The sequence below is a fragment of the Oncorhynchus mykiss genome, chromosome 20, assembly GCF_057628025.1.
Source record: "Oncorhynchus mykiss isolate SJ-2025 chromosome 20, ASM5762802v1, whole genome shotgun sequence".
Taxonomy (NCBI): Eukaryota; Metazoa; Chordata; class Actinopteri; order Salmoniformes; family Salmonidae; genus Oncorhynchus; species Oncorhynchus mykiss.
Window position 1 is genome coordinate 13,537,461 of NC_143041.1, and position 17,749 is coordinate 13,555,209.

The 17,749-nt window shown below is 41.8% G+C and overlaps 1 protein-coding gene and 1 long non-coding RNA gene across 14 annotated transcripts in view; both read right to left on the reverse strand.

The window, feature by feature from the left end:
- The window catches only part of uts2r1 (urotensin 2 receptor 1), a 97,168-nt gene that overhangs the window by 64,586 nt on the left and 14,833 nt on the right, over positions 1-17,749 (reverse strand). For 2 of the 13 annotated variants that reach the window (XM_021575649.3, XM_090212278.1), the window contains exons 1-3: positions 8,834-9,516; positions 954-1,681; positions 397-778 (exon numbers count right to left, since the gene is read on the reverse strand). In XM_021575649.3, the coding sequence (XP_021431324.1) occupies positions 398-778; positions 954-1,681; positions 8,834-8,885 (1,161 nt within the window). In that variant the 5' untranslated portion in view covers positions 8,886-9,516 and the 3' untranslated portion in view covers position 397. Of the gene's footprint in view, positions 1-396; positions 779-953; positions 1,682-7,252; positions 7,321-8,271; positions 8,329-8,540; positions 8,745-8,833; positions 10,388-17,749 lie in introns of those variants that run through there. The other 11 variants (XM_090212280.1, XM_090212284.1, XM_021575647.3 and 8 more) reach the window with 10 other exon arrangements.
- LOC149974397 (uncharacterized) lies at positions 11,792-17,215 on the reverse strand. Its single transcript, XR_016489338.1, has 3 exons — positions 15,631-17,215; positions 12,596-12,709; positions 11,792-12,066 (listed from the first exon to the last, which is right to left on the reverse strand). It is a non-coding gene; the product is annotated as an uncharacterized LOC149974397 (long non-coding RNA).

The window sequence follows — 17,749 nt, forward strand, 5'->3', positions numbered from 1 at the left end:
GACATAGATTAGACTAAAAACAGACTAAAACAAACTATGCATTCACATGCCAAACCAATCAAAAAACACCAGCCTTCCCTCCAACCGGTCGTGATGTAGTCTACATTACAGTAAAGCACAAGGAGTTCCCATGGGAACGAATATGTTTGGAGAGATGTGCGATAACATCAGGGGAATTGCCCAAACTATGCATGGACCTCCTATGTCATAGTCTGTTTACTAGACCTATCTCACAGGCTGACCTCGGCGTAGTTACACACAACAACACACCTCTTTCACCCCATCAGACATACATTACATCACTATAAATGGGTTCACTGTTTTTCATTTCTATAATTGAGCAGACCTGTGGAGATAATGCCCCAATAAGACCAAGACCAGAACCTCTTCTCCTACCTCACAGGCTGTTGTTGTGCATGGTGCGCTGTGACGGCGTGTGTGTGAGCACGAAACTCTCCGTGCACTGCTGGCTGCTAGACGACAGCGACCTCCTGGGCGAGCGCTGGAACCGGTTCCTCCGGTTGAAGTAGCTGCCCGCGGTGCAGGTACGTTGGCGCTTCCGCAGGTACTCCTTGTAGTTCTTGGTGAGCAGCGTGTAGAGGAAAGGGTTGATGCAGCTGTTGGAGTAGGTGAGGCAGGTGGTCAGATAGTTGATGTTGCGCTTTGCCTTGGTGGAGAGGTCGATGGAGGGGTGGAACTGACCCAGGAGCTGCCAGATCCAGAAGGGCAGGAAACAGGCCCAGAACAGCAGGACGATGGTAAAGATCAGGTAGAGGACCTGGAGAATAGAAAAATACAAGATGGAGTTAAAACTAGCTCAGATAGAGGAGCTGTTGGACAGGGATTTACAAGATTACAGCAATCAATCACATTCACTTGTTTTACCAAAGGATATTCCTTTGACATATCTAAATGATGGATAGGCAGAGAGATAGTTAGTTTGATTGACTGACCTTCTGGTTTGGTAGTTTCTTGGTTTGTTTGAAGGTTTCTGTCTGAGAGATCCAGTAGGTGCGAGCCAGCCCGATGTATAGAAAGCCGATGATCATCCCCGGAGCCACGATGCTGGTACAGAACAGGAAAGTGATGTACACCTTATAGGACAGTGGAGAGATGGTCGGCTGGCACATGGCCTTGCTACCTACCATCATCATCTGAATCCTGAGGATCATGGGTAAAGTAAGAACCAGGGAAGCCACCCATACAAGCACCGCAATGGCTTTGCGGTAGCTCTTGGACCGTTTGACTGTGTCCAGCGGTTTCAGCACGGCAAAGTACCTCTCCGTGCTCATGATGGTCAGCGTAAAAATGCTGGCATGCATCGTCAGGAAATCCATACTGATCAGAATTCTGCACCCAGCATCGCCAAAATACCAACCTTTCAGGAAGTACGTGCAGACAACGAACGGGATGGTCAACAGATAGAGCAAATCCGCCAAGGCTAGGTTGATGATGTAAATATACATGGACGCTGCGGAACGCATGGAGTGACACATGACCACGAGGGTGTAGATGTTTCCGGAAACGCCGACCAGACACATGAGGGAGAGTATACAGCCTATGGTGAAGGTGGCGGCTGTGTTTTCGGGAGAGGAAGGGGCAGAGTCAAAAGGTGGGTCGGTGGCGTTGGGGATCCGCTCCACCAGGACCAGCAGGGGTTTCATGGATACAGTGGTCATCGCTATGGAGGGGGAGCAGGGCATGGGAGAGCAGAGAGAGATAAGCAAGGGAAGTGTTATCAATCATTATTATTCAATTATATCTATAATTTGCATTTCTGCAGCAACAACAGTTATGTTCCATGTATATTATGGTGATTTTAGGTTATGGGAAGAAAGTAATGGGAAATACAGTACCTTCAGAATGTATTCATAACCCTTATCTTATTCAACATTTTGTTGTTTTACAGCCTAAATTCAAAATTTATTAAATAAATAATAATCTCACCCATCGACACACAATACGCCATAAGAAAAAAGTGAAAACATGAAATAAATAAATATTTAATTTACGTAAGTATTCACATTTATTCACAATACATGTTAGAATCACCTTTGGCAGCAATTACAGCTATGAATATCTTTGGGTAAGTCTCTAAGAGCTTTGCACACCTGGATTGTACAATATCTGCACATTATTTGTGTTTTATTCTTCAAGCTCGGCCAAATTGGTTGTTGTTCAACTTTAACCAGGCCATTCAGAAACATTCAATGTTTTCTTGGTAAGCAACTCCAGTGCATAGCATGGGCTATACACTGGAGTTGTACCCCTTCTACTGCTTCTACTGCCACTATAGCCCTTCTACTGCCGGTACGGGGCATGGAACCCCGCCGATCCTTCACGAATGGAATACCGACATAATCTGCCCGAGGATTCCAACAGGCTCCTCAGGCGCGACGTCCTCTGAAGGCCCACTAATCGTGGCCTGCTAGCTTTCTAGAGCATATTGGACTGTTAGCTGATCCATCGACCAGTTTCTTGGACCACTATACCCATTTTTTCAATTGGACATGGACCTCTCTGCTACTTGGAACCCTACTAATTCCACGACTGGTCTAGCGACGTCACCTCACGAAGAGAGAAGAACAGACTTTCCCCCATCGCGACGTCCCTCTAAGGCCCTTCTGCTAACTTGCTAGGCCCGGCCTGCTAACTGCTAGCTTGCTAGCCCCGGCCTGCTGTCTGAATCGCCATGTCCCCAGCCAACCCAACCACTCACTGGACCCATAAGATTCACTTGGCTGCGCATGCCTCTCCCTAATATCAATATGCCTTGTCCGTTACTGTCCTGGTTAGTGATTACTGTCTTATTTCACTGTAGAGCCTCTAGCCCTGCTCAAAATGCCTTAACCAACCATGTTGTTCCACCTCCCACATATGCGATGACATCACCTGGTTTAAACGTCTCTAGAGACTATATCTCTCTCATAATTACTCAATGCCTAGGTTTACCTCCAATGTACTCTCTTCCTACCATACCTTTGTCTGTACATTATGCCTTGAATCTATGCTATCGTGCCCAGAAACCTGCTCCTTTTACTCTTTGTTCCGAACGTGCTAGACGGCCAGTTCTTAACTTCTTCGATATAGGGGGCGCTCTTTTAATTTTTGGATGAAAAACGTTCCCGTTTTAAACAAGATATTTTGTCACGAAAAGATGCTCGACTATGCATATAATTGACAGCTTTGGAAAGAAAACACTCTGACGTTTCCAAAACTGCAAAGATATTGCCTGTGAGTGCCACAGAACTGATGTTACAGGCGAAACCCAGATAAAAATCCAATCAGGAAGTGCCGCATTTTTTGAAACCGCCTCATTCCAATGACTCCTTATATGGCTGTGGAGGAGCTAGGAGTCAGCTTACCTTTTCCACGTTTTCCCCAAGGTGTCTGCAGCATTGTGACGCATTTGTAGGCATATCATTGGAAGATTGACCATAAGAGACTACATCTACCAGGTGGTCGCTTGGTGTCCTCCGTCGCAATTATTGCGTAATCTCCAGCTGCAGTATTTTTCTGTTTGCCTTTGATGAGAAAGTTCTATCTTGGGGAAAAAGGTTATAGTTAGGGATGGAAATGTCAGGGTTTTTGGTGGTTTTCCTAAGCCAGAATTCAGACACGGCTAAGACATCCGGGTTGGCAGAATGTGCTAAAGCAGTGAATAAAGCAAACTCAGGGAGTAAGCTTCTAATGTTAACATGCATGAAACCATGGCTTTTACGGTTACAGAAGTCAACAAATGAGAGCACCTGGGGAGTAGGAGTGAAGCTAGGCACTGCAGGTCCTGGATTAACCTCTACATCACCAGAGGAACAGAGGAGAAGTAGGATAAGGGTATGGCTAAAGGCTTTAACCTCTAGCGTCGAGCAATCCCGTATCCGGGAGCGTAATCATAGCCTCAAGCTCATTACCATAACGCAACGTTTCCTATTCATGAAAATCGCAAATTAAATGAAATAAATATATTGAAACACAAGCTTAGCCTTTTGTTAACAACACTGTCATCTCAGATTTTCAAAATATGCTTTAACCAAAGCTACACAAGCATTTGTGTAAGAGTATTGATAGCCTAGCATAGCATTAAGCCTAGCATTCAGCAGGCAACATTTTCACAAAAACAAGAAAAGCATTCAAATAAAATCATTTAGCTTGGAAGAACTTCGGATGTTTTCAATGACGAGACTCTCAGTTAGATAGCAAATGTTAATTTTTTCCCAAAATATTATTTGTGTAAGAGAAATAGCTCCATTTTGTTCATCACGTTTGGCTAAGAAAAAAAAACGAAAATACAGTCACTTACAACGGCAAATTTTTTTCCAAATTAGCTCCATAATATCGTCAGAAACATGCAAACGTTGTTTAGAATCAATCCTCAAGGTGTTTTTCACAATTATTTTAGATGAAAAATCATTCCTGGCAGTTGGTTTCTCATCAGAGCCAAACGGAAAAATACTGCAGCTGGAGATTACGCAATAATTGGGACGGAGGACACCAAGCGACCACCTGGTAAATGTATTCTCTTATGGTCAATCTTCCAATGATATGCCTACAAATACGTCACAATGCTGCAGACACCTTGGGGAAAACGTGGAAAAGGTAAGCTGACTCCTATCTCCTCCACAGCCATATAAGGAGTCATTGCCATGAGGCGGTTTCAAAAAATATGGCCCTTCCTGATGGTATTTTTATCTGGGTTTTTTCTGTAACATCAGTTCTGTGGCACTCACAGACAATATCTTTGCAGTTTTGGAAACGTCAGTGTTTTTTTTACAAAGATGTCAATTATATGCATAGTCGAGCATCTTTTTGTGACAAAATATCTTGTTTAAAACCGGGAACGTTTTTCATCCTAAAATTTAAAGAGCGCCCCCTATATCGAAGAAGTTAACTAACCTCCAGATGAGCTTTAATGCCATAAAACTCTCCTTCAGTGGCCTCCAACTGCTCTTAAATGCAAGTAAAACTAAATGCATGCTCTTCAACCGTTCGCTGCCCGCACCTGCCCACCTGTCCAGCAGATGGTTCTGACTTAGAGTATGTGGACAGCTACAAATACCTACGTGTCTGGTTAGACAGTAAACCAGACTCACATTAAACATCTCCAATCCATAATTAAATCTAGAATCGTCTTCCTATTTCCCAACAAAGCATCCGTCACTCATGCTGCCAAACATACCCTCGTAAAACTGACCATCCTACCGATCCTCGACTTCGGTGATGTCATTTACAAAATAGCATCCAACATTCTACAAATTGGATGCAGTCTATCACAGTGCCATCCATTTTGTCACCAAAGCCCCATATACTACCCACCACTGCGACCTGTATGCTCTCGTTGGCTGGCCCTCGCTTCATACTCGTCACCAAACGCACGGGCTCCTGGTCATCTATAAGTCTCTGCTAGGTAAAGCCTCACCTCATCTCAGCTCACTGGTCACCATAGCAGCACTCACTCCACTAGGTAAATCTCATTGGTCACCCCCAAAGCCAATTCTTCCTTTGGCCACCTCTCCTTCCAGTTCTCTGCTGCCAATTTTATTTTATTTTTTTACCTTTATTTAATTAGGCAAGTCAGTTAAGAACAAATTCTTGTCAGTTCAGGGGTTTGAAATTGCAACCTTCCAGTTACTAGTCCAATGCTCTAACCACTAGGCTACCCTGCCACCCCAATGACTGGAATGAACTGCAAAAATCTCTGAAGCTGGAGAGTCTTACCTGCCTCACTAGCTTTAAGCACCAGCTGTCAGAGCAGCTCACAGATCACTGCACCTGTACATAGCTCATTTGTAAATAGCCTATCCAATCTACCTCATCCCCATATTGTATTTATTTATTTATCTTGCTCCTTTGCACCCCAGTATCTCTACTTGCACATTCATCTTCTGCACATTCTACCATTCCAATTTAATATCTATATTGTAATTACTTCGCCACCATGGCCTATTTATTGCCTTACACCTCTTATCCTACCTCATTTGCAAATGCTGTTTATAGATTGTTCTACTGTATTATTGACGGTATTTTTGTTTACTCCATGTGTAACTCTGTGTTGTTGTATGTGTTGAACTGCTTTGCTTTATCTTGGCCAGGTTGCAGTTGCAAATGAGAACTTGTTCTCAACTTGCCTACCTGATTAAATAAAGGTGAAATAAATAAAGAAATAAAAATATATTTGGCCTTGTGTTTTAGGTTGTTGTCCCGTTGTAAGGTGAATTTGTCTCCCAGTGTGTTGGACAGCAGACTGAATACGGTTTTCCTCTAGGATTTTGCCTGTTCTTAGCTTTATTTAATTTCCTTTTATCCTACAATACTCACTAGTTCTTGCCGATGACAAGCATACAAATAACATGATGCAGCTACCTCCATGCGTCCATGTGTTGTGTTGGATTTTCCCTAAACATAACACTTCGTATTCAGGACAAAGTACATCTCTTTGCCACATGTTTTGCAATTTTACTTTAGTGCCTTAATTCAAACAGGATGCATGTTTTGGAATATATTTTATTCTGTACAGGCTTCCTTCAGTTCATTCTGTCATGTAGGTTAGTATTTTGGAGGAACTACAATGTTGTTGGAGTAACTACAATGGTTTTGATCCATCCTCAGTTTTCTTCCATCGCAGCCATTAAACTCTGTAACTGTTTTAAAGTCCCCATTGGCCTCATGGTGAAATCCCTGAGCGGTTTCCTTCCTGTCTGGCAACTGAATTAAGAAGGACGCCTGTATCTTTGTAGTGGCTGGATGTATTGTTACACCATCCAAAGTGTAATACTCTGCTTATATGTATTTTTACCTACAGTATCTACTAAAAGTTGCCCTTCTTTGCGAGGCGCTGGAAAACCTACCTGGTCTTTGTGGTTGACGCGACTGAGGGACCTTACAGATAATTGTATGCGTGGGGTACAGAGATGAGGTAGTCATTCAAAATCATGTTAAACACTATTTCCATGCAACCTAAGTGCATTTTTACCCCTGAACGTATTTAGGCTTGCCATAAAGGGGTTGAATACTTATTTCCTCAAGACATATCAGCTTTTCATTTTTAATTAATTTGTAAAAACTTTGAAAAACAACATTTCTACAATGACATCATGGGGTATTGTGTGTAGGCCAGTGACACAATCTCAATTTAATCCATTTCAAATTTAGGCTGTAACACAACAAAATGTGGAAAAAGGAGGGGGATGAATCATTTCTGAAGGCACTGTAAATAAATAGATATTTTCTTCAACGATCACTCCACCAAGATCACCATTGGTTCCATGGATGCAGTGGCCACCGCTGGAAAGAGGAGTGGAAGACAGGGAACAAAACGGAGAGCTTGAGAAGAGAGGAAGAGATAAAGATAAAGATTAGAGCGAGAGAGAATGACAGAGATAGAGAGAGAGAGAGAGAGAGAGAGAGAGAGCGAGAGAGAGGGAGAGAGAGAGAGAACATACGGAGTAGTGGTGGTGAAAGTGTTGCTAGATGCAACCAATTTGATTAACAGTCAAGTCTCATCTTGAATTAGACCTTCTGCTGGTCTTGCTAATCAAGATCTGGAAATTTGAGTATAATTAGATACCTCTGGGTACAACAGGGATGAACAGCAAATGACAGCAAATCCCCAGGAAAGAGAAACAAAGTAAAACTTTTTCAAAAGAAGCGTATCTTAGGGAGCATGAAACTTCTTTTTACGGACTTAAGGAAATTCTATTCAGGTATTGGGAAATACAATCATGTTCCAATAAATATGGTGGGTCGATATACTTAACTGCATTGACTGACTGGAATACAAATGTCTGTGACCTTAGCTGCCCTTTGACAGTACTGTGGTTCAATACTGAGTGCACTCTTAGAAAAAAGGGTTCCAAAAGGGTTCTTCGGCTTTCCCCATTGGAAAATCCTTTTTGGTTCCAGGTAGAACCCTCTGTGGAAAGGGTTGTTATTCGAACCCAAAAGGGTTCTACCTGGAACCAGACGAAGAACCCTTTTATGTTTTTTTTCTACGAGTTTATGATCAGGATAATAGCATATAGGAATCAAATAAGACATGCGTAGTTAGGGGAGATCATCATAGATTATATTGGTCTGGTTATAAATTGCTTATAAATATAACTGTTATGTTTTGTGAACAATTATATTAACTTACAGTATAAAACCCGTCGGCCTTGATGTCTATATGTCTACAAATCAATATAATAACTGGTTTATACGTGGTAAATAATATTAATAACATACAATAAGTGGAAAAACCCTACACAATTATAAAAAATAAAAATAAACATGTACCTGCTTTTTTTTCTAATCTGCAGTCTCCCTTCAGTCTCCCTTCAGACCTAAATCCAGCTGTTCAAACAGAGGTAATTTACATATCATCTGATATCTTCTGATAGTCAAATCAGGCCACATACTCCATCTCTGATGACATACCCAGAGGACGACGCAAACATTTTTCACAAAATGTATTCTAATTAGCTAGTAGATCAAATATTAATTGACTATAAAAACAAAACAGCAGACTGTTTTCCAGACTGGATGTAATTATAATTGTACTTTACCTCAGTCAGATTCTCTCTCTCTCTCTCTCTCTCTTTCTCTTTGTCTCTCTCTGTGTCTCTCTCTCTCTCAAAACTCTGACATAAATCAATACAAATGTAATCCGCTCTAAGTCTTCCTGTGCGACACCAGCCAGACACATCACTAGCAGACGTGACGTTAAAGGACAGACATAATGTCTGGGAGTTACACTCTGATGCCTATTTAATTAACTACTCTTTATCTGCTCTGACAGAGCCCGGCAGCCTGTTGGAGTGCCAGGTGTGTGTGGTGTGTGCGTGCGTGCGTGCCTTACCTTGATTGTAAGCCGCAAACAGACTGGCAGCCTGAACAGAAAAATGTAGCATCTATTTCCGTTTGCCCGATGAACCATCACCTAGCTCACTCTGGTTCCCCAAATTTCACACATACTGCAGGTATGTCTAGAGCCATTAAAGTCCACACAGAATCTTCAGGAAATGTGGTGATTCTTTGCATTTGAATTGAGATAAATAAAAAAATCCTGTATCTTGAGTTTGGGTTTAAAAAAATCCTGTGCTATAATACCACTGTCTTTAGTTTACCATAGTAAAAAGTCTGTCAATCAAAAGGTGAACGAGATCTGAAAAAAAAGAAAGGTGTCTTTTGAGCTGGAGTAAAACTTATCCTACGCTCTCTGTTTCTCGGTGCCTCTTGAGAGTACCTTCCACAGGTCTGGTTGACAGCTTTAAAATGCCACCGGAGAAATTGAATTTAGAGGAAGAGAAAAAAAACATAAATGAAATGATGAGGAAAAAAAGGAACGTTTCCTTACGGGGAGCAGAGAGTGACGGAGGTGAGAATCACAACAAGCCACAGCTGGTTACGGTGAATCTCCTTCACTGAGACACTGTGTGCCTGAGAGACTGAGAGAAAGAGGGGAGAGAGGAGGGAGGGAGGGAGAAGAGGGAGGGAGAGAGAGACTCATAGAGAAGCACTCTCGCGAGAAGTGGGAGGGGAGACGACTGAAAGAGGGACAGAATGGGGAGAGAGAGAGAAATGGATTGAGAGAGAGGGAGGGGGGAGAAAGATAAAGATACTGGCAGAGAAGTGGCATGGATTATACAGAAATATGCAGGAAATATGTCCTGCTCACTCTCCTCTACCCTTTAACCTGCTATTTTTGTGCAACAGTAGTGTGTGTGTGTGTGTTAAGCTGGGAAAACATCTTTCAGACTCCCTATCTCTCAGCACAGGGGCGCCGCAGGGTTGCGTGCTCTCCCCCTTCCTCTACACCAATGACTGCACCTCCAATGACACATCTGTCAAACTATTCAACTTTGCTGATGACAACACCCTAGTCGGTATCAACTCAGACGGTGACGAGTCCAAGTAACATGGAGAGATTGACTGCCTGCTGGCCTGGTGCAGTAGCAACAACCTGGAACTCAACACAGTCAAAACTGTGCAGTTGGTGGTTGACTTCAGAAAATGTCCCCCACCGTCTCTCCCCCTCGATATTGATGCTTCAGGCATCAGCAAGGCCAAGTCATTCAAATACCTGGGAACCACCATCTCCCACAACCTCAAATGGGAGGACAACATCACAGGGGTGACAAAGAAGGCTCGACGTAGGACGTACTATCTGCGCTAGCTGATGAAACTCAATCTCTCTCTCTGACAATTCTGATTCGGTTCTATACGGCCATCATTGAGTCCATCCTCACCTCTTCTATCACCCTCTGGTTTGGGTCTGCCCGCCGCAAGTGCAAACTGCAGCTCATTGTCCGGTCTGCAGAGAAGGTTATCGGCTGTCACCTGCCTTCCAGGACAAGGAAGAGTGCAGGAAAGATTTTCACCGACCCTGCCCACCCCAGACACCCCATCTTTCAAAGACTCCCCTCTAGCAGACAGTTTATGTCAATCATTACCAAAGCCGACCACCACCTGAACATGTCCTCCTATTCCCCCTGTAATCAGTTAGTTTTATGTTTACTGTTCGGATTTTGTATTTTATTCTGTATGATGTATATGTGGACTTGTATTTTGTTTGTATATTGTCTTTTGCTGGCAGCACCTCACTAAGTCAAATTCTGGGTATGTGTAAACGTACTTGGTGAATAAAGGTGATTCTAATTCTGTAATCTTCCAAGGTGTTTGTGTGTACAGTATATTTTATGATACTATGTATACATGACTATGCTTCTTTAAACTTTTTCTTGTAAACATCAGAAATAACCGGAGATGTTTTGTGTGTGTGTTTTCGAGAAAGAGCGATTCAGTACTTGGCCCTGCACAGTTTTAATCAATAAACTCTCCCTAACCAGAGACAGAGGGGACAAGACTCTCATATCTCTCCCACATACAGAGGTCCATCCAAGGTCCTCCTGAAATCACAGGAGACAATTTGTGTTGATTAGAGAGAACTAACATCCCATTCCTGACCCCGGTCCATACACACACCCATGACAACCCACCCTAAGAGATCAGACTCATTATCTGCATTAGCCTGGACTGCCCATAGTCTACTGCTGTGGGGCTACAACTCAAGGATATTGTATCAAACACACTTAAAAAAAAAAATTACACAGTTTACCATATTACCCCTGAATGTACTGTAAACAGGTTGAAAAGGGCTGGAAAAAGAGATCATAAGATGGTATGCTATGCAGAGAAGCATCAGAGGAAGGAATGAGGCATGGGTGTGGAATGCAGAAGGCTAATATGTTTTAGATGTTAGTCACGTAGCACAGGAGGACTGACAAGCAGAGTCTATTTTTACTTTTGTGTGAATGTGTATTTATTTTGATGTATCTCTGTATGTAAGAGATCCTTAACTCGCAACCTCTAGAATATGTGGGTTTTTCCCCCTACTGAAAAAAAAACAGGCTTTTGGCAAATCTTTGGTCAATTTGCTGCAAATGTGCTGTAATGTCATTTTCACATGCAAATTAGTTTTGTGGCAAACCATTGTGGCAATTTAGCAGCGACTTGTGAACCTCTGGCAAACATTCTGGGAAACTTGTGGCAAACATTCTACTGTTTGGTCCAAATTTGCTGCAAACTCATTATGAATATGCTAATTAGATCAGGTGTTTGGTTACTTTGGGCATTAACACAATGTTGTATCTACATAAAACAAATCACATATAACTTTAAATGAACTTGCTTCTCACAGATAAAAGTCAACTCAACAATACTAAACATGTATTCAATATCTTAACAGATAAAAAATATATCCAGTACAACTTCAAATCACCAGCATGCTAATGAAGAAAAGAGCAAAGACTGAACATTTCCCAAATCAATTGTTCATTTAATGTAGCTACAACATTTACAAGAGAGAAATGCGAACACTATGGGGATGTGGACCTTAGGATGTTTAAAGGGGGGACTACATTACAATGAGCTTTCAACCAATGGATGTTTAGAATAGAATGAACCAAATTGAAATAACTAAAACAACAGAAACAAAATCAAGCCCAGTTCAGAAGTATTGCGTGTTTGAGTGAACTTTGGAGATGGCGGCCCAGTGGAAGTCCTTTGTCCCAAGCTTGTTGACTGCATGCACTGAAACAATCAGAAAAGACAAAACAAAAACATTAGGATACTGAAAACAATTACTGAAAATTATTTTATATTTTGGCATTTTAAAAAAGTAGACTCAGCGGCTAATGGGCAGGTCTGGCTTTGGAAAAATGGGGTCAGCCATTACAATGTTGCCTTGATGTTGATATGCTTCTTACTGAAACTACCATTCTATGTATTTTTCAGCAAGGAAATAATGTAGCAACATAAACGGGGACTAGGCCTATTAAATCTACCTTTAAATGTGTTGCCAACTATTCTTAGAGAGCTACAGTAAACCCGATTTTTCTCCAGCCAAGCCTCAACACAATTGATTCAAACAAATCAACTAATTACTCATTTCAATTTAGACTGGAGACTTCCTCATTAAAAGAGACAGTTGTCTACTAGTTGTCTCCTCTTCATGACTCTGTTGTATAAGGCTTGGGTGGAAGAAAAGCTCAATCAAATTGAGTTATACCTAATATGGCAATTCATATTATTTTTCCAAAATGAATTATTGTTAACTTACATCTCAAAGACATGCATGCAAGAAGCCGTGTTCTGGTCTGGTGCAGACACATTTATCTGTCCTCAGTTTGATTGAAATTCTCAATCTGTCTTTTTGCCTTGTAACTGATTGATTCTAGAAAGAGAGAAGGAAGATCAAGATGAGCTAGCTACTAGTTTAAAGCAATGACATATCTAATTGTTACAAAGAAAGAATGTATAGGCTAAATGTATGATAATAAAGCATGAACCTTATCAAGCTTGAAGACAATACACTCATTTATCACTGAAACAAGTGTTATGAATGAGTGCACCACAAACATCTTTCCAGGGTGTTGATGCATTCTGAATGCAGCCTCTTCCATCACCAAGTCATCTCATATTGTTGTTATCTTGGCTCTTCTGTTAGCTAACATGCTACTGAACAGGGACACTAGGATATTGACATACATAGTATTGGTATTAGCTAAAAGATAGCAACATATCGACCTAAAAATATAAGTGTTTTGGCAAATCATTAGCTAAATATGCAAAATATGATAGCTAAAGTTAGCTAGCTAAGTGCTAGCGAAGTAGCTAAGTGCTAGCCACTAGCTAACCAGCTAGTCAGTGGTGTTGACAGACTGTAACTGTTACAGCAACAAAATGTGTTTCATTCTCTCCCATAAAGCACAACATTGCTAACCAGGCATCAATTAGCTAACACAATTATTTTAGTTCATTAGGAAGTTTAATTAATGAATTAAACACTCACTGGACTACTTTGATAGTTAGCTAGATAGCTTGGTTTCCATTTTCCAAGAGGCTAATCACATGAAAAGAACCTGAGAACATACGCATGTGAGTGTGTGATTACTTGCAAGAATACCCCTGATCCCCTGGCAGTCCATTTGTTTTGCTGTCATATAATCAGCAGGGTGCGTGAAAGATTCCGACGTGTGTGTGTATGTGTGCTGGAGGGAGATTGGAGTCAAATAGAGCAAATTGTTTTGTTCTCCTGTGGCTTTGAAAGGCACATCTGGACCCCATCAGACTGTCATTCATTACCTCTGCCTAGGAACTGAGATGGTGAGAGAGAGTGAGTGAGCGAGAGAGCGAGAGAGAGAAAAATAAAAAGAGAGAAAAATAGAGAGAAAGAGAGAGAGAAAGATAGAGACAGAGGCAGAGATAGGGGAGAGGGGCGGAGAAGGAGAAAGAGAGAAAGAAAGAGAAGATATAGACAGAGTATGTCTAAGCGTGCAAGTGACTGTATCTGCATCTGAGCGCCCGGGAGTTTTTGGCCCACGGCAGACTGGTAGCACATTGCTCTCCAGCCGATGCTGCTATTCTCTGTCCTGTACTATGCCGTGTTAAGCCCCACTGTGAGGCGAGAGAGAGGTCTGGAGGATGTGATGACTTTATAGGGGGAGAGGACAGAGCAGCAGAGGGGCACAGCAGACAGAGACTGTTACATGGCAGGGTAAGCCTGGCTTGGCACTTCTAACTGCACATCTAACTGACAGGCTTTGTGGGTTCCACTAGGACACAGGCCAGGGGTTGTGGTTATGACGACAGACAGTTAGAACTACACTATATGTAAACGGTGGTGTAATCTAAGCCGCTATGTGTGTGAGAATGTGGGGTCTCTGTGCGTGTGTGTGTGTGTGTGGCATGGAAAGCCTGAGGGGAGCAAGAGAGAGAGAACGAGAGATATGTAATGAGAGAGAGAGAGAAAGGGGGAGAGAGAAGGGGAAAGTGTGTTTAAGCCGAAAAATATTTGCAAGCCATTTAACTCTCTCTCTCCTGACTACGGATTGTCCCAGATAACCCTGGAGACGCGCACACACACACCACGCTCATTCAAGACTGACAAGGACCCTGGGTCTGGTACAGATACACAGATAATGTGATTTAACCAACATGTCTACAAAACGTCACCAGAGATTTTTCAACCTGTTATTGGCGATACTTTATCGTCGATTCGTGGAAACAGGAGTCTCATAAAATGTCCAGGGGGTCCGTCTGAATTTAGAAAAAGCTCCATTATTAAAATAAGAAAATGTTTTGCTCCAGGAAGTAATCCAACATTGTGTTGCCGCCATCTTGTCTATTTCCAGTCTTTTCTCATTGATGGAGACAGGTGTCTGCCATCATGCGGCACTTTGGGGTGGACCCACTTATCTCAATCAAGGAGAAAAGATTTGAGAAAGACGCGGTGGCGGTGAACACATTGTTGGATTACTCCATGGAGCAGAAACATATTCTAAATTCAAACGGAACCCCTGCAATTGGATATGTTATGCGACTCCTGTTTCCCGTGAATCGTGGATGAAGATAGTATGTCCAATACCAGGTGAGTTGAAAAATCTCCGCCGATGTTTTGTAACTACCAGTATAATGATACCAAACATTTTTCGTTAAATCATATTATCTGGTGTTGCTGTAGTTACCGCAACCACGTTTAAAAAATGTTTTTTATGAAGTAATAATTTCTAAATATTGTATTATATAATTTTGGGATATAGACCTCATCCAAAGGCCTCATCCAAATTGAACAATTGTCTATGCCTAGTGGCTAGTGGCACAAAGAAAACACATGTATTTTTAAAACACTAAAATACCAAATTAGGCCTACATTATTATTAAATTAGACCGCCATCACTGTCAATCGTGAATGACAATTCTTCACGTTTTACAGGTGAAACGTCCATGCTGCATCTGCATGCCAACCATGTGATCCCAATCACTTTCATGGGAATGTGCATTTTGATCTTCTTGAATGATGTAAGCAGCCCTAATACTGTTCCATTTAGAGCAGATGGAGTGAAGAAGCCACCTGTATTTTGTTTCAATCAAAGCATATTTAGCATGGTGGGTTTGGCCACATGACAAAACATTGACTTACAATTCAACGCAATCATCCTAAATTGTCATAAGAAATGACGTGGTGTTTTTAGGTCTCACAGTAAACTAACATGATCTAAGCTGTTCGGTTTGTTATGTAAAATACTAATGAATCATTAAGTGATCTTGCGAGACATATTCATTCAACTTCAATCTAAACTTTATTAAACTAACCTCATTCTTTGAAGTGACAGATCGTCGCACCGGCAGCACTACACCGCCTGCTCAAGATGCTGAAAGAAAGAAATCATAGCCTATTTCTCCACTCCTGTTCCCGAGTCAAAATGTACATTTGGTGTATCATTTTACTGCAATACATGCTTAATTCTGCAGGAGTTAATATTATATTAGGCTACATGTGAGAGGTTAAAGACACTACAGTCAGTGTCCAGATTTCAGTTACTATTCCATTTAACCCATCTGTGCCTACAGTTAGTTCCCTTGACGTGCCATATTATAAGTCTCCGTCTTGTGACTGTCCAACTTGTGACTGTCCAATCACAATCATCACACATAATCATCACACTATTCTCATCCTCTTTAACCAAGTCTTTCCCAAACATTGCTGTTCAGGACCTCCCTTTATTTTCAACTCTCCATTTCACATTTCCCTTATTAAATTAAAACATTGTCCTTTTGGCCTCAGTGGCTCGACGGTAACATTTGGCGATTGGAGTATACTTGGCACATAAAGCATATGCTTACGCACTAATGCCAGATACAAAAAAATGAAAGAAAAACCTCAACATAGCCTGTAGATATGAATTGCACAACAATTACACATTTATGGAATTGTTTAATTCATTGTTTTCTCTTTATTCAACACCCCCGCCACTCACCTGCCCTTCATTCACACAATATTTCATGACCCTAAACCCACCCGCCTCGCGGATATAACCGCAGGGTATGCGGGTTATGAGTCAACCAGCGCATCACTAGTGGGTTTGTGTGTGTGCATGGTGTGTTTGTTTAAGTGATTTACAGACACACATAGTTACTCTCCACTACAGTTTCTCCCGATACAGCTCAGATAAGCCACCACTCACAACCTAACCCCATACTGCCCTCTAGCACCGGCTACAGCACACTCCTACTAGGATGCTATTTTTCCCTCCGTAGCGCACAGGTCACTGCCATCATGTAGTTTGCTCAGCTTGGGGAAGTGTTGCCCTTTCTCTACTATGTGTGTTTAGAGTTGACTGGGACAACATTTTTCATCTCATGCACACACTTTGATGTACTCTATGTGTGAGTCCCCTCTCCCCCTTCCCTCCTTCCTTCCTCCCTCCCTCCATCCCTTCCCTCTATTTCTCTGTCTTCCAGGTAACACTTTAACAGTATATTCTCATGTATACTATGAATTCCTAGCCCAGATGTGTTATAGTGATGACAGGAGAGTGAAAGTGACAGAGAGTACTTTACCTCTCTAGCATCAATAAGATGCTGCTAAGAAAAGCTGACCTGTTTCAGATAGTCAGTATGATTCAAACCGAATTCTACATTCTGCTGATAAATATTATGAGTAGTATAGTGTATGGTCTGTATAGTGTTGCGTTGTCAAAGTGTCATCCAGACTCTCTGCTGCAGAGGTTTCTATTCTCCCATTTGATGTTGTCAACACTCTGTCACAAGAGCAACAGTGCCAAGGGATTACATTTGCTGTTGACCACTGGAAGTACCGGCCCCACCCTGTTTCCGTATCACCTGCTTCCTCACACAGTCTATTTGTGTGTGTTTCTATTTTTATGTTCTGACTCAGTACCTTATGTTCCCACGTGGACTCAGAAGAGCATGAGGTCAGAAAGTCGTTTACACTTTCACACAGTGGGATTTGAGCACCTATGTAACTTTGTCTTGGGGAAAGGAGTGTGTGTGTGTACACATTTTTACTACACCTGTGAGTACCAGAAGTGCTCACAGAAACCAAGTCAAATACAGAAATGGGAGGATTTTGTCAGTCCTCACTTAAAAAAAAATGACATTTTAGGCTTAGGGGTTAGGTTTAAAAATAGGGTTAGAATTAAGGTTAGGGGTTAGGTTTAGGATTTGGAGTTAGGGAAAGTAGGATTTTGAATGGTAATCAATTGTTGGTCCCCAAAAGGTCCTCACAAGTATAGTTAGACATAGCAGTGTGTGTGTGTGTGTGTGTGTGTGTGTGTGTGTGTGTGTGTGTGTGTGTGTGTGTGTGTGTGTGTGTGTGTGTGTGTGTGTGTGTGTGTGTGTGTGTGTGTGTGTGTGCACTGGTCGTCCTAGGAGATGAACAACGTTCCTATCATGCCTGTCGTATGTTCCT